The sequence below is a fragment of the Podarcis tiliguerta genome (genome assembly GCF_965153285.1).
Source record: "Podarcis tiliguerta genome assembly, chromosome: 2".
Taxonomy (NCBI): domain Eukaryota; kingdom Metazoa; phylum Chordata; class Lepidosauria; order Squamata; family Lacertidae; genus Podarcis; species Podarcis tiliguerta.
This window is the reverse complement of record NC_139535.1, coordinates 16165987-16187899: the sequence shown is the minus strand read 5'-3', so window position 1 is coordinate 16187899 and position 21913 is coordinate 16165987. Positions and strand designations below refer to the sequence as shown.

The 21913-nt window shown below is 44.9% G+C and overlaps 1 protein-coding gene and 3 long non-coding RNA genes across 5 annotated transcripts in view; 1 reads left to right on the top strand and 3 right to left on the bottom strand.

Annotated features, from left to right (window-relative positions):
• LOC310671217 overlaps window positions 1-21913 on the bottom strand; it is a 61523-nt gene that overhangs the window by 5672 nt on the left and 33938 nt on the right. The gene's annotated exons all lie outside the window — the stretch shown is intronic.
• LOC310671097 overlaps window positions 1-21913 on the bottom strand; it is a 57885-nt gene that overhangs the window by 5341 nt on the left and 30631 nt on the right. The gene's annotated exons all lie outside the window — the stretch shown is intronic.
• Window positions 9058-21913, bottom strand: part of LOC310671196 — a 42837-nt gene continuing 29981 nt past the window's right edge. Inside the window, exon 2 of the long non-coding RNA XR_014507884.1 lies at window positions 9058-9090. This is a non-coding gene — a long non-coding RNA (uncharacterized lncRNA). The remainder of the gene's footprint in view (window positions 9091-21913) is intronic.
• The window catches only part of LOC310670835 (uncharacterized protein), a 43163-nt gene continuing 30626 nt past the window's right edge, over window positions 9377-21913 (top strand). For both annotated transcript variants that reach the window (XM_083426620.1, XM_083426621.1), the window contains exon 1: window positions 9377-10542. In XM_083426620.1, the coding sequence (XP_083282746.1) occupies window positions 9391-10230 (840 nt within the window). In that variant the 5' untranslated portion in view covers window positions 9377-9390 and the 3' untranslated portion in view covers window positions 10231-10542. The remainder of the gene's footprint in view (window positions 10543-21913) is intronic.

Genomic DNA, 21913 nt, shown 5'->3' with positions numbered 1-21913 from the left:
TCCATGCTTGGTAGAGGGCGGATTGTTGTGTGTGTATCAGATATAACTTCCTGTAGAAAGGCAAAAGTTGCGCTCCTTGTTCGACCCACCTTTGCCTCTCTCACCCTGCCCAGCCCTGGCATGTGGCCCCTGGAAGGCGATCCAGGAGGGAATCTGGCCCTTGTCTGAAAAACAGTGGAAGCTTCCAAACTGACAGTTGCGCATGAGCATGCAAACCTAAGGCCTGCCCACATCCCACTGAACTATGCTAGGCTATGACTTCTGTCATTCCTGGCCATTGGCCACGCCAGTAGGGGCTAATGGGAGTTGGAGTTAAGGAATGGTTGAGGGAACTATGGATATAGTATGAAAAAAGCAAGACGTTCAGAGAGATGTTATCACAGCTGTAGGGCATGTGCACATTTCCCTTCCCTTTGATGGGATCTCAGCACTCGAGATGCTGCTTAGATTTGTTTATCACCCATCACCCCCCTCCCATTTGCTAGTGGATTCATTGCTACAGAGTTATTGTGTATATGGTTGCATACAGCTACTACTGGCAGTGTTGATTGTCTCCCCCCCCCCCCCATGCAATTATGGTGCTTTTAAAAAAGAAAAGAATTCCAAGACAACAATGACCATTTACACCACAAAAAACTCATAACCCACCTACTCTCAGCAGCCAGAAGCATCATAGCCAGACACTGGAGAGACCTGTCAGGAGTAAGTATGGACCAATGGTACCAAATAGTATGGGAACCAGCTCTACTAGAAAAATTAACTAATAAACTGAAACTGACACGGGGACAAACAGAAGAAGACGCCTTCACCCCGGTATGACTCCCCTTTATCACATACACAGCCCAACAGGACAATGACAATAATCCACCAACTGCATACAAATCAATATGGCTAACCTGATCCAAAACACCCACCCACCTCACTCACACACGAAAACAAAGATCACCACAGCCAATCACAAGCAAACAATCACACCCTAGGCCAACCCCAACCTCTCTCATCACCAAAGGACCACAAGTGAACAACACAAACAACGCTGACCCCAAACTCTACATACATTAAACATAATAGAAACACCGCCACCCGACCCCACCCCCATCCATCTTCCCTCTCTCCACCCCCCATTTTTCTTTCTTTCTTTCTTTCTTTTTTTTCTTCTCCCCCTAATGCCTCAACAAATGAAATGGATTTGTAAAAATGTTACATGGAAAAACAACAACGAGGCATTACACTTACTTCTGTAAAACAAGAAAATCCTTAATAAAATATCAAGATCAAATAAATAAAAAAAAAAGTATGACACTTAGTGTAACATTTTCATGGTGATTACCGGCACCATATTTGCTTTAAAAAGAAGGCACTGAAAACAGGGGTTGCTTTTTAAATTTATCGCATCATTTGTCAGGACTGAAAGCAAAGCAAAGAACTTCCCCTCTCTCCTTACAAATTAAAAGTGCCTTCCACTTTTTTTCAGTATTTCCTGTGAAGAAAATTGCTTTCACATCCATAGCGTAAATTTGGCAGGCATCTAAAGTACATGGTCCCCCCCCCCCCCAAGATTCATGGGAGTGGTCGAATGGGAGGTATTCTTTGACAGGGCGTCTGTCTTGCTGCTGCTGCTGCTGCTGCTGCATGTCACTGTTCACTGTTGCTGTGTGTCTGTGAGGAGAATACAGGACACTGCAAAAGACACAGGGTGTTATGAAGGTGCAATAAGCCAGACAGATAGTGATCCCTCCCTATAATGTAAATAGAGAGACTTCTTTTCAGGAGATTTCTGTATAAAGAACACTTTGCTGAGGTGGAAGTGGGGACTAAGTGAGGTTGGAGTGGAACCATGTTTGCATGAACATGAGAATGTAAAATGTGGTCTCCATTTAAATATTTATTAAAATGATTTATTCATTTACCCAGAAGAGTTATTAGGCTTTTTTTGCTGTAAGCTGCTTCCTGCATTGTAAGAGTGGGTCATGAGACCCTCGATCCCTCCTTGATATACAATCTGAACCAAATGGATGAGGCAGTAAAGAGTTTATTGATTACAATACGTTCCTGCAAGAGGGAGGGGTCCAAAGTAGCTGATGTTCCCTATACTGGAAGCGCAGTCCCTCCCTCCCTCGTCTCCCCATTGGCTGGTCCTGCAAGGTTTTCCTTCCCCCAGTTATCAAAGGAAAAGAAAGAGGCTGTGGGGGGGAGAAACTTCGCCTTCCTCGCCAGAGTCACCTGACTTCCGGCTTCACCAGCGGAAGCTTTACAATAGGGGCTGCTTCGTCCTAATTGTTGTCGTTGTTTAGTCGTGTCCAACTCTTCACGGCCCCATGGACCAGAGCACGTCCTAATTAAGCCTCCTAATTAAACAGTGTCACTCCCTGCCTCCCAGGCGGGGGCTCCCATTCACCCCCCCCCAGGGTCGCCGCCATTTCCAGGATTTCAGGTGAGTGCAAAGGCGAGGACGGAGGGAAGGGGCTTGGCAAGGGGTGGGGGTCCAGGATGAGAAGCCCCGGGACGGGGAGAAGAAGAGAAGGGAGGAAAGGGAGCTGTTTCTCTTAATGCGGCCTTGAGGGGGGGGGGGGAGGAGGAGGGGTTTCCGTTGTGGAGAGAGAGAAGCTTCTTCCTGCCCAGATCTGGTGCAAAGGGAGTTGCAGGAAAGGAGGCGGGAAAGGGGAGAGGCTTGGGCATGGTTGGGCAGGTTAATAATAATAATAATAAAAATAATAATAAAAAAATAATAATGCCTGCTCATCTGGCTGGGCTTCCCTAGCTACTCTGTGCGGCTTACAGCATAGATAAACCATAATAAAACATCAAACGTTAAAAATTTCCCAATACAGGGCTGCCTCCAGATGTCTTCTAAAAGTCAGATAGTTGTTTATTTATTTGAAATTGGAAGGGAGGGCGCCACCAGCGAGAAGACCCTCTGCCTGGTTCCCTGTAACTTCGCTTCTGGCAGGGAGGGAACTGGCAGAAGACCCTCGGAAGTGAACCTCAATGTACAGCCTTCCTTCCTTCCTTCCTTCCTTCCTTCCTTCCTTCCTTCCTTCCTTCCTTCTCTTTAGGCACCAGGTAAAAGCATTCCTCTTCTCCCAGGAATTGGGCTCATTAAACAATCTATGGCCTTCACACCTGCATTTGTACGTGTGTAAGGGGGCAGTTGTCGTTTTTATTTCTTACTGTGCTGTGCATCTCTGATTTTCTATTGTAAGCTGCCCTGTGATCTTCGGAGGAAGGGCAGTATAGAAATGTAAAGAATAGCAGTAAAAATAGGAAGCCCTGTTGTGTTCAAGGGGGTGGTTGGGACAGAGTCTCTGATTAGCATGCATAGCAGGTCAGGCTAAGGAGGGAATAATAATAATAATAATAATAATAATAATAATAATAATAATAATAATTCTTCATTACTTGCACCCTGCCCACGTGACTGGGTTCCTCGGCCACTCTGGAAGGCTTCCAATAAAATAAAAAACACCGAAAAAATTGAATACTTCCCTGTACAAAGCTGCCTTTAGAAGTCTTCCATTTTGTAGAAATGGCCTTCAATTTTAAAGAAATGCCCTCTTTAAGTAATCGTGTGATGTAAACATAAACATGTACACTAGTGGTCAAAATTTTGGAAACCTTTTGGAAAAGTGTATTTCTGAGGTTTGATGACTCCTAACACCACTTTCCTTTTGAGTAATACCATAAAATTATATATCAATGGAAATATAATTTAATGAAAAATGTAATGCAATAATTTTTATGAAGGATTATTTATTACAACAGCAGTCATAAAGAAGAAACGTTCAACGCATACAACAAAAGAGATATAAAAAAATTCTCACCGTGTCAGTTAATACAGTGGTGCCTCGCAAGACGAAATAAATCCGTTCCGCGAGTCTCTTCGTCTTGCAGTTTTTTCATCTTGCGAAACACGGCTATTAGCGGCTTAGCAGCTATTAACGCCTTAGCGGCTTTAAGAAAAAGGAAAAAAACTCGCAAGAACTTGCAAGACGTTTCGTCTTGCGAAGCAAGCCCATAGGGAAATTCGTCTTGCGGAACGACTCCAAAAACTGAAAACTCTTTCGTCTAGCGAGCTTTTCGTCTAGCGAGGCATTCGTGTTGCCGGGTACCACTGTACTTAGCTGGGTAACCTTTAGCCTTCCATGGAGTAAAGTAAGCTTTTTAGTTCTGCAGCTGTAATAATGTGAAACTAAGATTAAATTATTTCCCTTATTAATTGGGTTTTATTGCTGGGCTGCTTCTGACTAACAAGTTTCTTTAGTCAGCTCCATAGATTTTTGATTGGGTTCAAGTCTGGGCTATGTATTTGGGGGCATTTACTTTCCCATTAATGACACAAATTTTGTCCACACCTCGTGCTGTCATACAGCCCCAGATCATAGCACGGACTGGGTGTTTCACGGAAGGTGCAGTGTAAATAGGATGTAAATCTCCTGCGATTCTCCTCACGTATTTCATGCCATCACTACCAAGCGAGATTTTGGTCTCCTCACTCCAAATAACACTGTCCCATTGTTCTGCTGTCCAGTTAACATGGGTTTAGCCCAGTCTGATTTTGTAGTGACTGCGTCTCCTTATACCTCTTCCAAAATTTAGAAATGTCCCCTTTGGTTAAGTTTCTGCCAATTTTTCTTCTAATATCTTCATAACTGTAGCCTTGTTCACTTAATAGTACTATTTTACATCCTTTTCTAGGTGACCAGTCAACTCTTTGCGCCATTTATTTAATTTTATTATGTTTTACAAGCTCACTAAATGAAAAAAACCTCAACCAACTTGATAGCAATCGCACAACACATTTTTTAAAAAATTATTTTTATTGAATTTTCAAATTTTAACAACAAATTTCCACAAATCTTAATTGAACAATTTCTATATCCGTATTTCTCCCCTCCCTCCTCTTTGACTTCCCCCATATTTCCATATTGATTTATTAAACAAATTCTATACTCTGCTGATTTTGCTTCTTATATAGTTGTCAAAACCTGCCAATGAGTCCATATCTTTATACTGTCTTTTTATATAGTTTATAAATGGTTCCCACTCTTTTTTGAAATCAATGTTGTCTCTCTCATGTATTCTCTCTGTCAGCTTAGCCAGTTCCGCGTAGTCCATAAGCTTGGCTTGCCATGCTTCCTTTGTTGGCGTTTTCTGTTTTCCATACTGGTGCTAATAAAATTCTTGTTGCTGTTGTTGCATACATAAACTATGTCCAATTTCCCTCTCGTATCATGATCTAAAATTAGAAGCAGGAAATATTCTGGTTTTTAAACAAAGGGTTTTTTCAACATTTTTCCAGTTCATTATATATCATTTCCCAGTATTCTTTAACCTTCTTGCATTCCCACCATACATGAAAAAAGTACCATCTTTCTCTTTACATCTCCAACATATCTTGGATCCGGTTTTATACATTTTTCCAGTTTTTCCAGTGTGATATACCATCTATATATCATTTTCAAATACAGTGGTACCTCAGGTTACAGACGCTTCAGGTTACAGACTCTGCTAACCCAGAAATAGTACCTTAGGTTAAGAACTTTGCTTCAGGATGAGAACAGAAATCGTGCTCCGGCGGCGCAGCAGCAGCAGCAGGAGGCCCCATTAGCTGAAGTGGTGCTTCAGGTTAAGAACAGTTTCAGGTTAAGAACGGACCGCTGGAATGAATTAAGTACTTAACCCAAGGTACCACTGTAATTTTCTCTTAATGATATACAGTCTGTAAACTTTACATTTGTTTTCATAAACTTTCCCATTCCTCCAACTGTATATTAAGCCCAACATCCGGAGCCCATTTTATTTAGGCCGATTTTACCTTCTCATCTAAAGTCTCTCCATATAGCAAAATGTTATAAGCTTTCTTCAATAATTTGGTATTTCCCTCCACAATTTCCTTTTGAAAGTTTGAGATAGTATAGCTGAACCCCCTTTTATTATCTTCTTCAAACTGCTCATTAATTTGTATGCAACCAACTTTGTAAAGTACCTTTCAAGTTTTTATAACTTTAAAATTTCAAACCTTTCTCCTCTTCTATTAACAAATCTCTTTATGTTGGCCACTTTCCTTTTTTATTACCCCTCCAACTACACAGGGTCTGATCCTGCCAGACTTTGGTGGATGTCTCAAAAATTTCCAAAGTGTTGGATATTCAAACCGCAGAGCTTGTCAAAACTGAGAGGCAACTATTTACAAATCCTGTTCTTTCAGCAAAGCAGGAATTTTAGGGTTAAAAATACATTTGCTTTTCACTCAGAGGCTGTAATGTAGATTTGGGGGGGCTTTCATCTCATTCATCTCATTTCATCTTATTCACAAAACGTCTCTGCAGGGTTCTCCCCTGAATAGCGGAAGCACGGCTTCCATTTTTAATACTTCTCACTATGAAGTTCAAATTTAAGTCCAAATATTTTTAATTCCTCTCCAAAAGCTTCTTTTTATTTTACCTTATAACAGAAAATCTGTCACTTCAGAGAGCGGCTTTTAGGCTTTGGATATTCATGTGTGCGTTGGAGCCGACAGCCCACCTTGACCGTCTTCCCCTCCCCCACCCGCTGCTGATGCAGTTGTGGGAGCCGGTTTGACAGAAGACCTGGGGCTCAGCTGGACCCCGTTGGAGCCCCACTCTTCTGCAGTTTTGTGAGGGCTTTTCTTTTTTAGCCCTAAAACTTCCCCTCGGTCGCCTGAAATCCCCCTAAAGGCTCCGTCTTACTCGGATGACGCCCAGGTGACACCATTTCCTCCACCATCCAGACCGGAAGCCCATAATCACCAAGTCAACTCTTTGTGCCATTTGTTTAATTTTATTACGTTTTGCAAGTTCACGAAATGAAAGGGGGAAAAAAACCCAACCAACTTGATAGCAATCACATAACACACTGACAAATGTCCTACTTATTTATGTCGTGATCCTTCCTTAAAGTTGTTGTATTACATTCTACTTTAAATTACAGTGGTACTTTAAATTACAGTGGTCCGTTCTTAACCTGAAACTGTTCTTGACCTGAAGCACCACTTTAGCTAATGGGGCCTCCTGCTGCCGCCGCGCCGCCAGAGCACAATTTCTGTTCTCATTCTGAAGCAAAGTTCTTTTCTTTGCTTTTCTTTTTAGTTCTTTTCTCTGCTTTTCTTTTTAGGGCTTTTCTTTTTTAGCCCTAAAACCTCCCCTCGGTCACCTGAAATCCCCCTAAAGGCTCTATCTTACTCGGACGATGCCCCGGGCACCGCCATTTCCTCCACGATCCAGACCGGAAGCCCGCAATCACCAAGTCAACTCTTTGTGCCATTTATGTTATTACATTTTACAAGTTCACTAAATGAAAGAACAAAAAAATCCGCAACCAACTTGATAGCAATCACATAACACACTGGCAAATGTCCTGCTTATTTACGGTATGTTGTAATCCTTCCTAAAAGTTGTTGTATTACATTTTACTTTAAATTACAGTGGTACTTCGGGTTAAGAACTTAATTCGTTCCGGAGGTCCGTTCTTAACCTGAAACTGTTCTTAACCTGAAGCACCACTTTAGCTAATGGGGCCTCCCGCTGTTGCACCGCCAGAGCACGATTTCTGTTCTCATCCTGAAGCAAGGTTCTTAACCCGAGGTACTATTTCTGGGTTAGCAGAGTCTATAACCTGAAGCGTTTGTAACACAAGGTACCACTGTATCTTTCCATTGATATAAAATTTTATGATATTACTCCATAAAAGGGTGGTGTTATGAGCCATCAAACCCCAGGAAAACACTTTCTCCATAGTTTCCACAATTTTGGCCACTAGTGTAGTGTCTTCTAAGTCCAAAACACACATGCACACGCAGAACACACATAGTATGAGCAAGCAGTGTTCCAAAGTGCTTCTCTTGAGAACTTGCCATCTAAGTTGTTTACTCACGGCAAAAGCTCCTATTTCCCAAAAGGACAGGAGGGGGAGGTCTCTCCCCCACTTTTAACCCACCCCGCTCCCACCGCACGGAAGGCAGAGGTCTTGTTCATTCACAATCCCTGGATCCACCGCCTCTCCCAGGGGATCCAGATGCAAGCAAGGTGCTTTCTTCTTCTCCATTCAAGGGCCACCCATGTATTCAAAGCAGTCCTTTGGAGATTAAGACTTAAGTTCAAAATAAGTACAAAAACCCGACAAAAACACTCACGGGTTTATAGTGGCACCAGCTTTCTTAGTCAAGATTCCACATTGTCAGGCTGCAGCTCACAAAAGCTTAAGCCATAATACATTTATGAGCCTTTATGGGCTGCAGAAGATGAATAAACAGAAGCATAGTTAATCTATGGACTTATATCCTACAAGAGACAGTGATGGCCAGCAACTTGGATATCTTGAAAAAAGGGATTAAGCTGATTTCTGTGCTCTGCCCTCATGGTCCTAGGCAGTAATGCTTCTCAATACTAGATTCTGGAAAGCCCAGGAGGGCAGAGGGCTCTTGGGCTGAAATCTTGCTTGCTGGTTTCCCACAGGCATCTGCTTGGCCACTGTGAGAACAGGATGCTGGACTAGGTGGGCCTTTACCCATTCCAGCAGGCTCTATTTAGGTTCTAATATGTCAAAATATTTTTACAGTTACCTGTGGCATAAGAACACTTCAGTTTCCTCACTTCAAAAAGAAAAAGACAGATGTGTCTTATAAGCCAGTTACACCGTGGATGTCTATTATAAAATGATGGTGCTTTCTTAAGTGTGAATGGAATGATCATGGGTTTCTCTTGCCATTATCTCATCTGCATTCCTAAAAATTTGGAACATAAGAGGACAGTGGAGAATGGAGAGGGTGTTAAAATAAGAGAAGGTGCACATGGGAATTGACGTGTGTTCAGTTCCTTTCTTGTCTTTCATAGATGTCTAACAGGATTCTCTCCCCGCCCCAAAAAGGTGAGGAAGATGATGGTCAGGATTCTACGAAGCTGTCTGTGAATTCATTGGGAAGGGCAGAGAAGCCATTTAAATTCAGGGAATGTGGAATGTGCAATGTGCTTTAGTCACTGTGGGAAAATGAGGATACACCAACGAACTAACACGGGGGAGAAACCCTTTGAATGCATGGAGTGCGGAAAGAGCTTCAGTCAAAGTGGAAACCTTAGAACACATCAACGAACTCACACAGGGGAAAAACCATTTAAATGTATTGAATGTGGAAAGAGCTTTGCTCATAACGGAGCCCTTAGAATACATCAACGAACTCACACGGGGGAGAAACCATTTAAATGCATTGAATGTGGAAAGAGCTTTGCTCAAAACGGAGAACTTGGAATACACCAACGAACTCACACGGGGGAGAAACCATTTAAATGCACTGAATGTGGAAAGAGCTTCAGTCAAAATGGAAACCTTAGAATACATCAACGAACTCACACAGGGGAGAAACTGTTTGAATGCATGGAGTGCGGAAAGAGCTTCAGTCAAAGTGGTCACCTTAGAACACATCAACAAACTCACACAGGGGAGAAACTGTTTGAATGCATGGAGTGCGGAAAGAGCTTCAGTCGTAGTGGTCACCTTAGAACACATCAACGAACTCACACTGGGGAGAAACCATTTAAATGTATTGAATGTGGAAAGAGCTTCAGTCAAAGTGGTCACCTTAGAATACATCAACGAACTCACACAGGGGAGAAACCATTTAAATGCATTGAATGTGGAAAGAGCTTCAGTCGTAGTGGAGACCTTAGAATACATCAACAAACTCACAGGGGGGAGAAACGGTTTAAATGTATTGAATGTGGAAAGAGCTTCAGTCACAGTGGTCACCTTAGAAGACATCAACGAACTCACACTGGGGAGAAACCATTTAAATGCATTGAATGTGGAAAGAGCTTCAGTGAAAGTGGAGACCTTAGAATACATCAACGAACTCACACTGGGGAGAAACCATTTAAGTGTATTGAATGTGGAAAGAGCTTCAGTCATAGTGGAGCCCTTAGAATACATCAACGTACTCACACGGGGGAGAAACCGTTTAAATGTATTGAATGTGGAAAGAGCTTCAGTCAAAGTGGAATACTTAGAAGACATCTACAAACTCACACGGGGGAGAAATCCTTTAAATGTATTGAATGTGGAAAGAGCTTCAGTCATAGAGTATCCCTTAGAATACACCAACCAACTCACACAGGGGAGCAACCATTTAATTGTATGGAGTGTGGAAAGAGCTTCAGTCAAAGTGGAGGCCTTAGGAAACATCTGCTAACTCACACAGGGGGGAAACCACAGATGTAGGGAATGTGGAAAGAGCTTTGGAAGGAGTGGAGACCTTAATATTCACAAGCAAATTCACACAGGTGAAAAGCCATATAAATGTATGCAGTGTTCCACTCAGTTTTCGCTCTTTGCTTCACATCAAGAAACTCATAAAGGGGGGAGTAAATTTTAAAGCATGGAACCTGTGTGATGTTCTGGTGGTTGTATTTAAATTTGTATACACACATATATATGTTAAAGTAATGAAAGTCACATATAGTAAATGTACAAAGTAAGTTGCAAGTTGTTGCTAGATAAACACGGGGAGAGTGTGAATCTGGAATGCCCAAGGTATGTGATGTTTTGACTCCGCCTTTCAATGCCAAAATGATGGGCTGCCCTTGTCTTGTGGATCAGCATCTGTTAGGCTTCAGGGAAATGGCTTCCTTCCCCCTTGGCCGTAGATAAGCAGAACAAAGGAAAAGGAGTCTTATTACCAGTTAGACACTTTAAATGATCCCAGCAAGGGCATAAAGAACCCGTCTTCTAGGAATGGCGGTGCTCCCAATGAAGAGGTCCACCCCCTCACATCCCTAGTCACCCCTGCCACTTCTGCGTCTCGTAATCTGAGCTCGTTCCCTCTGTGCTTTCTGTCCTGCCACTTTCGCTGCTCTCCTTGACCTTGGGGAGAGCGGATGGATGCTTTCCAGAGACAGTGATTCTGTTAACTCTCCCCCCCGTCCAGAGTTTCTTCTGCAAGCTGTTCCCTATCCAGTATTTCCCAGCTTCTGCCTTCTGAGCTATGTTCCTCTGCAAATCACTTTTCCAAATCTATACAGTCATCCTGCTCCTGGGAAGAATCAGGGGAGGGGGATTTTCCCACTAATGCCTCGGTGCAGCTCTCCTCAGCTGGGTCCCTGGTTAGGTTTTGGTTTAGGGGAGAAAGTGTGGGACAAGGCTGGTGGAGGAGGGGGAGAGAAGTAGAGGGGATGCTTTTTCCGTGCAAGGCTAGTTCGTGTTTCTCCCGAGTACGCGCCTGTAATCAGTGAGCGTGCATTTAGCAGGAGAGCGTCCCTTTGTCTCGGCGCGTAAGATGCTTCAGGAGGCCCTAGAGCGAAGCGTGTGTATCGCACATGCACTGTGAGAGCAATGGTGGAGGAATAGCAAATAACTGTCAGGGAGCTTAAAAGGAGGCTGTCGTTTCGTGAGAGGGGGTGGGGGGAGGAGAGTTTTAGTGACGCTGAACAGGAAGAGCCAAGCGCGCCTACGGGATGCATGTGCTTGCTACTCTGAGTTTGAAGATGGGCAGTGGGAGTGGCACATGCTTCTGCTGAAAGTAGATCTAGGGAAGATTAAGTTAATTGCAACCTTAAACACACTTGGGTCCCATTAAAGAGGCTGCTCATGAGGCCGGAGGAACATCGCCCGGCTGTGAGGTGTAAAGTCCACCACTCCCTGCAAGGTCTTTTCCACCTGGCCAAAGGGGTGGGGCCCAGACTCGCCCAGCCCTACTATGTTAAATATGTATTCTCTCATAGCTCTACTATGTTAAATATGAATTCTGTAATCGACCTTTGTAATGTTTTATTTTGAAATCTTTAAGATAATATTTTAGTTTTCAGTTATGTTGCTTTGACTGTATATTCTATATTTGACATTTTTCAGATTGTTTTATTTAGGTTTTATTGATTTAATATGCTGTGAACCACTTTGAGATTTTTCTTGAAAATATAGAGTGGAATAGAAATTAAATAAAAAAAGTATAGAGCAGGGATATCCAACATGGGGTTGCTCAGATGTTGGGAAACAACGCCCATAAGCTTCAGCCTGTATGGCCAAGATTGATGGGGGTTGTAGTTCAAAAGCTCAAGGGTGGAAAATCTCACGTTTCTTACAACTTTTCATTATGAATAATTATAGGTAAAACTTTTGTTAATATAGAACTCATTTTTGGGCTTCCAGGAACAGCTAGTCACTTCTGCTTTATAAACAAACCCAAATATATTGACACACTTTACTTTAAAAGCGGATTTCAGAACAGAGATAAACAAAACCTTTTTTTTTAATCTTTTTACTTTACAAACCATAATTTTGTCAATCCAAGATCTGCTCTTCATATGTATAAAAATACTTTGTTAACAATGAGATACCGAAATAATAATAAAAAACCTGCAATAAAACATTATCAGCATTTAAAAAGAAATGCCAGTGGGATGTTCAAGGCATTGAGTTACAAATTAAGGCAAAGATCAACCATTGCTAGGTAGACCCAGGAGACTTAATCCTAGAATCAACCCCTGCCCCCCTAGCCCGCTTTTGCCTGTAAGTAGACTTGATTCAAAGATCACATAAATCATCATGATTTTTTTCTCATTAATTTTGATGGGCGGTGGCGAGTTAACCCCATGGAGGTATATATGGGTCTGAGTGGCAGGTGATGCACTGCCAGACCGCCATCTTGGCAAGAATCTTTCTCAAGGCCTTGTCTTCCAGAGGACGGGCAATGAATTCTGATTGACTGCTTGGAACAGAAATGTATTTGGGAGACACCGCTGAAGAGAAAAAGGGAGAAAACTCACAGCCCACTCCACAAATTATCCAGGCTGCTATGTGGCAGAAATGCATTTTCCCACCTTCCCTTGAAACAGCCTTGCCCTACAACGCTGTGTCACAAGCTGCCCTTGGGACCCCACATCTCAGAAGGCAGGCAGTGGGGACGGGTGCTGTGTTTCCCTGGGAGGAACACAATGGCACTGGAGGCTGCTGAGCAAAATGGCCTCCGTGGGCTCCATTGTGTTCCCACTTTCCTCCTGATTGCTTGCCTTCTCCCTCGAGGGCCACATCCGCGCCACATTTAAATCACTCTAGTACCCCTTCAGTCAGTCATGGCTTCCCCCAAAGCATTCTGGGAGCTGTAGTTTGCTGAGAGGAGACTCCCTGTTCCCCTCCCAAAGAGATAATACGTAGAGTGGCTTCACTGTCTATTCCTTGTGTGAGAAGGAGTAATCAATTGTGCCTCAAACCCAGTGGAAATTTACAGAAGACCCTGTATGCAGGCAGAGTCAGCAGCTTGAGCGTGCTTCCTGTCAGTTAGACCACAAAAGACCACAAGGAGCTTTAGAATGCACAGCTCCCATATTAGGTAAAACTCGGATAATGAGTGTAGATTGGTCTATGTATTAGAATCGTGTTAAATTGCAATAGGTAGATTGTAAGCCAAGCTTCTAAGGGAGGGGCGGCAGCAATAGGAACAAAAGTCACGATCCGTAGCTTGCTCGGGGCCTCTCCGTACTCTTGAGTGCGGGGGGGCCCGCCTTTGCAAACGCGTTACAAATAAAAGGGTTATCCTTATATCCAAGGTTTCCTTGTCTTGTTTGGTGACCATGTTCAATATCTCACAAATTGGCGCCCAACGTGGGGCCCTCGACGAACTGTGCAGCGACCCCCGGTGAATGGTTAGGCGCCACTCCGATTTTTCGGAGAAACCTGACCCGGGCGTGTCTGTGACGGTTCACGAGGGCTGATTGACGGAAACCTGATATAGGGAACTGAATCCGAGACTGAGAAGGAGAGATATCATGGTCGGGGACCGTGAGTACCCAGCGGGGACGCCCGCCTGTTCACTAGTCGTGGGAAACGGCGCTGAACTGCATTGGGTGAGTAAATCCTGGGATTTATAAGAGGGACGGGGGTGAGAGACTCGTCTCCTGAGTGAAAGAGAGGTTCCATACGGACGCGTGAGTGTGGATCAGGACCTAGTCCTGACGAGAGGATTAGCTTGCGGTTCCGTGGTCCCGCGAGGGAAACGGCCAGGCGAGTCCGCGTGAATCTGTGAGTGAGCGGTTGTGAGACATTGTAACAATGGGCAAGGGACAGAGTACGTGTAGAAAAGGGTCTAATGGAGGAAAGCAGGATCCCATTGATCCGAATAGTCCCTTGGGGCAGGTCCTACTAGAATGGGATGAAGATGGGGTGAGACAGTATACCAGGGGCCTGTCAAAAGTAAAAAATGATTAATTTTTAGGGTAGTTTGGCCCCAATATCCAATAGGACCTGAGAGAGGTTATAATTGGATTCCAGAAGGGGAAACTGATACATATTGAAGGAAAGAGTGTACGTGACCAGGAGCATGCCTCCTGAGAAGGGAGGGGGAAGAGAGACTGACTTGTCAGTAACGGGTGAAGCAGTTACTGGTGGGGCAAGATAGGGTTGTTGTGCAAGGGGCTGTGCAAGTTGAGATAAACAAGGCTGTTGCGCATGCAAGGAAATGCAAGGAAACCTCCCCACCCGATGCCCAAAGAGGGGAAGGGAGGAAATTGGGAAAATAAGGGAAAGGGAGATGTGAGGAAGTCGAGGAAATAAGTAAATGAAAGATAAAGATATGGAAATTGGATGTGTTTTTAGATGTTTTTGTTTTTTTTCTCTTGGTGTTTTGATGTATTGTTTGAAATGGCAAAAATGACTGGCAGAATCTGAGACCAGGGAGAAGAGTCGATGGAAGAAGATTGGAAAAAAATTTAAAGTATATTTACAGAAATATTGCAAAATTGAAAAATGTTATAAAGGATTAAGCAAAAACTGACTGTTAATGGGCTAAAGTGGAAAACTTAGACTGTGTTAAGATAAATTATAGAACAAGGATTGAGAAAGAGGGAGTAAAATGCACCCCTTTACAATGCTTTCTGAACAACTGGAAAGCGGCTACTAAAAATGATGATTGGGGATTCAAATTGAAGACAGGATAGCCCTCCGAGGGGACTCTTGATTTGCAATTAATCAACCCCCTCTGGAGGAACATCATTAATATCCACCCAGACCAAATCCCCTATATTTCTACTTGGAAGACTTTTGTGTCACCCTATAAGTCCGCACTGGACGTGGCACCCCATCTGTTGGAAGCAGGGCAACGTGGCCAAAATCAGACCGCTAAGTTCCAAAGGGAGTGGCTGAAAGCAGCAAGGCAGGCTCACTCTCACATTAAGCTTGAGCGCAGAAAGAGAAGAGGCTCAGGAGAACAAGCTGTGGCAACCATGCCTTTGAGGGTGGTTTATGACTCTCCCGGGGTGCCAGACGCCAATGGAGTGGTCCCTGAGTGCACTTACACAGTGCAACATGTGCCATTTTCCAGTGCTGATGTATGTAATTGGAGAAACCAAAATCCATCCTTTGAGGAAAACCCAGAAAAAAAAAAAAAATTATTAAATTGTTTGAAGGCATTTTTAAAACCTATAACCCCACATTTGACGACGTGCAGTACCTTCTAGACTCCATCCTGACCACTGAGGAGACTAGAAGAGTACATGCCGAGGCGAGAGCCTTTTTAAGGAACCAGGGAGTGGACGGGGGCCAACTTGACCAGGTCTACCCCCCCCACCACCACTCCACGGTGGAATTATCAGGAGCAGGCTGATTTAGCCAGCCTTACCACTTACAGCCAGCATGTGCTGACCAGAATATCTCCCAACATACCCCTTCAGGGACCCTAGTACGTTCATCTCAACCCCCTGCTGTGTTTTGGGTGGGATACGCCCGAGCTAGACCAAATGCAGGAGCCTTGGAATCATTGGGGTTGGTGGCTGGGAATTGCAGTGGGAACCCTGTGCTCCTGGATGGCCATTTATTTCTGCTGGCATGAACGCCATAGAATTTGTGGGGAAAGCGCCCTGCAATTATTTCCCCTAGTTGTTCTATTGCTTTTTCTAGTAGGGGAGCCCACAGCTGCCGGAGTTCCCCCTTCTCTGGTATGGGGCCTCAATCTCACTAACCAGATGCGTGTTTGGGGAGCCCACAATCCCTATAATAGACCTGGGAGGGCTGGGACTACCACGTGGTTGGGTTCAGGGACTCTTTGCAATGTTAATAGGGCCCCTGCTAATTCTTTTGCTCCTCTGCTTGTGTATTCCCTGCTTATTGCAATGCTTGCAAAATATGGTATAACGTTTAATGACAAAGATGATGAATCCTACGGTGATTGCCCTGATGAAGGAATATAAGCCAGTCCCCCAGGACGAACCTAAGTATATTGGGTTGTCCAATAGAAAAGGAGGGTGGTTGGGAGACCCCAGAGGGACAAATGGTACTCCCCAAAACAACTATGATGGGAATCTTGGAGAAAGTGCACGAGAGTGGACATTTTGGGACTGAAGGAATGATTAACCTAGTTAAGCCCCTGTATTGGAGCCGTGACATGTGGCCAATGGCTCATGCCATCGCCTGGAAATGTTTAATTTGTCAGAAGGTTAATAAAACGCGGGCAAAGAAGACAGAAAGAGGGGGGAGACCCCTCGCAGTATGGCCCTTTCAACGAGTACAAGCAGACTTCACTGAACTACCGGAGAGGGGAGGGCAGAAGTACTTATTGGTCTTTAAAGACCACCTGACGGGATGGGTGGAAGCATACCCAGTAGAAAGGCCACAGCTCAAGTAGTCACCAAAAACATACTAGAAAGCCTCATTCCTAGGTATGGAATGATTGAGACATTGGACTCAGACCGAGGGACTCATTTCACCCAAAAGGTGCTGCAGGAAGTCATGGGGTTGGTAGGAATAAAATGGGACTTTCATACTCCTTGGCACCCCGAAAGTAGCGGGAAGGTGGAGCGTGCAAACGCAGAAATTAAAAAACATTTGACTAAATTATACTTGGAAAATGGACTACCTTGGACGAAAAATCTACCCCTGGCTTTGTTGCAAATGCGGGTAGCTCCTAGGAAGGACACGGGATTGTCCCCTTTTGAGATGATGATGGGACGGCCTTACCTGACACAGCTGGGGAACCCCCAGATAGTATTCAAAGACTTGTTTCTGAGGAAATATTTACAGTCACTGTCCCAGTCCTTATTATCTCTCCATAGGCAGGGAGTCTTGGCACAAAGACCCCCGTTGTTGGAACAACAACACCTTTTCCAGCCTGGCGACTTGGTCCTGATCAAAACGTGGAAGGCGGAGGAGCTCAGCCCGAGTTGGGATGGTCCTTTCCAGGTCCTGCTCACCACTGAGTCAGCAGTACGGACCCGAGAACACGGATGGACTCACTATCACCGGGTAAAAAGGGCCCCGCCTGAGAGTTGGACGGCAACACCGAGCCCAGACAATCCGTTGAAGGTGAAACTCACCAGATCAGGGACCAGGAACCAGGGAGGAGATTAAGGACAGTGAATGCTTTCCTGATGTGTTTATTTTGTACTTGCAAGTGTTTCTACGAATGTTGTTGCTGCGCTCACTGTGAAGCATGTGTTTGTTGCGTGCATTGTACTGAAGAATGCTCTATAGTCTTTGTAGAGGACATAATAATTCAATATTGTAGAGTCACTCTGCAGGGGGTGGTCCATTGTGAGTTACTAGAGACCCCCACGGTGACTCTAGCCTTGAGATATTTGAGGAAAACGCCAGATCCGAGACACTTTCCCTGAGCCATGAGAGGGTTAATGCTCCTTTTCCTGGGTCTGGGCATTGCCCGGATTTGTTCAGGCACCCAGGACCAGGAATGTACAGGGTGTATCCAGACTACTAAAACAGGGAATAAAGTCACCAGGACTTTAATGTATTACAACGTGGCCCCGGAGTGCCTCACACAATTAAGACCGTGTATATATAATCAAACTCAGTATTATAGGTGTCAGACCAAAGAAAATAAGACAGAATGCTATGAACCTTTGGCGGTGGGGCCGATCACTTCAAGTATATATGTATATGGATACAAAGGGGGGGAAAGGAAGACAAGTTCTCTATAGCTCAAGGCAGGCAGGGGTACATAGCACACAATGTAACGAGGGGAGGGAAAGCAGTCCACGTATGTTTCGATGCATGCACCGCCATAGCAAAGGGACAAGGCCCGAACAACCAGGCAGGAGTAACCTGTGGGTCCCACAGCTGGGAACAGTCATATTTACAGAACAGGAAGTATTTGTTCAAACGGATAGGAGAGACCAATGTGGGAGCAGGGAGTGGGACGTGGAATTATTGGTACACGGAGGGAGTTAATAGGCAGCCCAGTTACAGGGGACCTGAGGGGGTAAATATCACCACTAGGGGAGCATCCACAGACTGCAAATCTGGAGGATGCAATCCCGTCTGCCTATGGGTCAAGGAAACTACAACAACCACACCGAAACACATATACGTGGGATTGGGGATAGATGGTACAGGGAAGGATCCTTATGGCTACTTAATTATTCAGGTACACACGAGCAAAGTAACAAAGAGACCCATTACGGTCTTTGATAGTTTGAGGAACAGATGCAACAGCTCAACCATCTCCCTCTTCCACCTAAAGCTCACAACATGTTTCTAAGCTTAGCCGAAACAATTGCAAAAGAACTAACAGTCAGGAATTGTTTTGTATGCGGGGGCACCAACATGGGGGATCAATGGCCCTGGGTAGCCCATGAGGTGAACTATACTGAGGTCTATAAAAGCCAAAAGAATTTTACCTACCACCATTTGGGAAATGAGATATGGCAGATTTCCAATCAACTGGTGGGAACAGAATGCTTTGTGAGGAATGACACCAATGGAACATGGGTAGGGAATATGCCCTGCCTAGGGCAATGGAATGGTAAAGAATGGTGGAGCTCGGATAATCCCTCCAAAAAGTGGCCCTTATTGGACTCATAGCTGCTGGGTGTGTGTTAATTCCATGCATCCTTCCCATATTTGTGAGGGCAATTAATAATTCTCTTTCTCTACTAGCGCAAAGGCAGGTCCAAACCCAGCTAATGTCCATGCGGTATGCCCCTGTGCCTACGGAGGGCGAAGAAGGAGAACATTGGGAATTGTTATGTGAATTTGAGGCAGGGTACAACAAGAGGGGGGAATTGTGAGAAGGAGTAATCAATTGTGCCTCAAACCCAGTGGAAATTTACAGAAGACCCTGTATGCAGGCAGAGTCAGCAGCTTGAGCGTGCTTCCTGTCAGTTAGACCACAAAAGACCACAAGGAGCTTTAGAATGCACAGCTCCCATATTAGGTAAAACTCGGATAATGAGTGTAGATTGGTCTATGTATTAGAATCGTGTTAAATTGCAATAGGTAGATTGTAAGCCAAGCCTCTAAGGGAGGGGCGGCAGCAATAGGAACAAAAGTCACGATCCGTAGCTTGCTCGGGGCCTCTCCGTACTCTTGAGTGCGGGGGGGCCCGCCTTTGCAAACGCGTTACAAATAAAAGGGTTATCCTTATATCCAAGGTTTCCTTGTCTTGTTTGGTGACCATGTTCAATATCTCACACTTGTCACAGAGAACATGGTGAATTGTAACTCTTTGAGGGTAATAAGGGCTTTAAGGGTTGCCATGGTTAAAGACTTGATTGCCTCTTCTCTTCTCTTCCCCGCCCCCCGGGCAATGTAGCTTCTATAGCCTACATATGGTAGAGATATTTAAAATGAGGACTCTTTTTTGCTCTTCAAAATATGGCAACCATACCTAACAGCTCCAAGCAACCTTAACAAACTACAGCTCCCAGAATTCTTTGGGGGAAGCCATGACTGTTTAAAGTGGTTTACAGTGGTACCTCTAGATGCGAATGGGATCCGTTCCGGAGCCCCATTTGCATCCTGAATCAAACGGAACCTGAGCCTGCAGGTCACGATTCGCTGCTTCCGCGCATTCACGTGACGTCATTTTGAGCCTCTGTGCATGCGCAAGAGGTGAAACCCGGAAGTAACACGCTACATTACTTCCAGGTTGCCGCGGAGCGTAACCTGAAAACGCTCAACCTGAAGCACATTTAACTCCTGGTATGACTAGTGTCCTTGAAGGACAGAGATGCCTCAGCTTTGTAAATCTTGGTTGCCACTCTCATCTCCGGTGCTAAGTGAGGTCTAGAGGGGTGCAGTTGCATGTCTGCTGCCCCAACTGATTCCTGTATAAAATATTCACCACGTTTGGGTTGAAACGGCACTCTTTACACTTACCTGGTTTGCACATGATGTTAACGTGCCAAGGGTGTGGAAAACATCAGGGAAAAACATTTCACACAGAAGTAAGAAGCCGTCTCCCTGCATGAGTTTGTCAAGAACTGGAATAATGGCTCTTGGCGGCCATCAATGAGATCGCACCTAAGCGCCCTCTGCCACCCCGCCGAAACTGGGCCCCCTGGTTTGCCAAGGGGCTCCGGAAAATGAAGCGGGACCTCAGACGGCATACTCGCGACGGAGCCTCAAGACTTGGCCCCGGACACACTGACCAGATGCTTGGAAGCTGTGGCTGAATGGCTGCATGGGAGCCGGTTGAAGTTAAATCCTTCGAAGACAGAGGTCTTCTGGCGGGGTTGGGACTACATGTGGTTGGGGGGCCAACTCCCATCTCTTGCGGGGGCTCAAGTAGTGCCAGCGCCTTCTGTCAAGAGCATGGGTGTAACCTTTGACGCCTCACTTTCCATAGAAGCGCAGGTTGCAGCCACAGCAAAGGTGGCATTTTTCCATCTCTGCCGTATTAAGCAGTTGTTCCCTTACGTTTCTCGCCCTGATCTGGCCACAGTGATCCATACAACGGTCACCTCCAGGCTTGATTATTGTAACTCGCTCTATGTGGGGCTGCCCTTGAAGCTGACCCAGAAACTCCAGCGGGTGCAGAATGCCGCGGCGAGGCTCCAGTTCTTTACCAACTGCACTGGCTCCCGGTGGAGTACAGGGTCAGGTTTAAGGTGCTGGTTTTGACCTTTAAAGCCCTATGCGGCTTAGACCCACTTACCTATGGGACCGCCTCTCCTGGTATGCCCTCCAGAGGACCTGAAGGTCCGCAAATGACAACATTTTGGAGGTCCCGGGTCTCAAGGTGGTTAGAGTGGGTCTGAACCAGGGCCAGGGCCTTTTCAGTATTTGCCCCAACTTGGTGGAACGCTCTGCCACAAGAGACATGGGCGCTGCAGGACTTGACATCTTTCTGCAGGGCCTGCAAAACAGATCTGTTCCACCCTGCCTTTGGTTTGGACTCAGTTTGACCCTTATGTTTCCCTCCCCTAATGGTTTTGATTTATGGGCTGCTTTTAAAATGAGGCCGCATTTTAAATAAATTTGTATTTTAAATTGGTTTCCGCCTCCCCATTATGTTTTTACTGTAATTTTACTGGTGTTAGCCACCCTGAGGCCAGGGAGGGCGGGGTATAAATAAAATTTATCATTATTATTATTATCAGACATTAAGAACTTCCTGATCCTCTTTCTTTGACAGAAGCTGACAAATTTAGGATAGATGCTCTATATATCAACTCAATGGCATAGGGCCTTCTCGGTAGTGGTGCCTGCCCTGTAGAAAGCCCTCCCATCAGATGTCAAGAAAATAAACATCTATTTGACTTTTATAAGGCAGCCCTGAAGGCAGCCCTGTATGGAGAAGCTGTTAATATTTGATGTTTCATTTGTTTTTTTTAAAAAATTCTGTTGGGAGCTGCCCTGGTGGCTGGGGAAACCCAGCCAGATGAGCAGGTATAAATAAGGTTGTTTTAATATTAATATTATTATGCTTCATTGATAGCAGTTCCCGGAAGCCGCCAGAGGGGAGAGATGCTCTTGGGCTCCCATCCTCCTTGCAGGCTTGGCCACCATGAGGAGGCAGTGCTGAGATTCCTGCATTGCAGGGGGTTGGCCTAGATGACCCTCAGGGTCCCCTTCCATCTCAACGATTCTACGATTCTAACAGGGTGCGGGATTAGATGGGCTTGATCAAACTACAGGGCTCTTCGTGTGATCTGTGTGTGCATGCAGACGAACGTTTTTCTGTGTG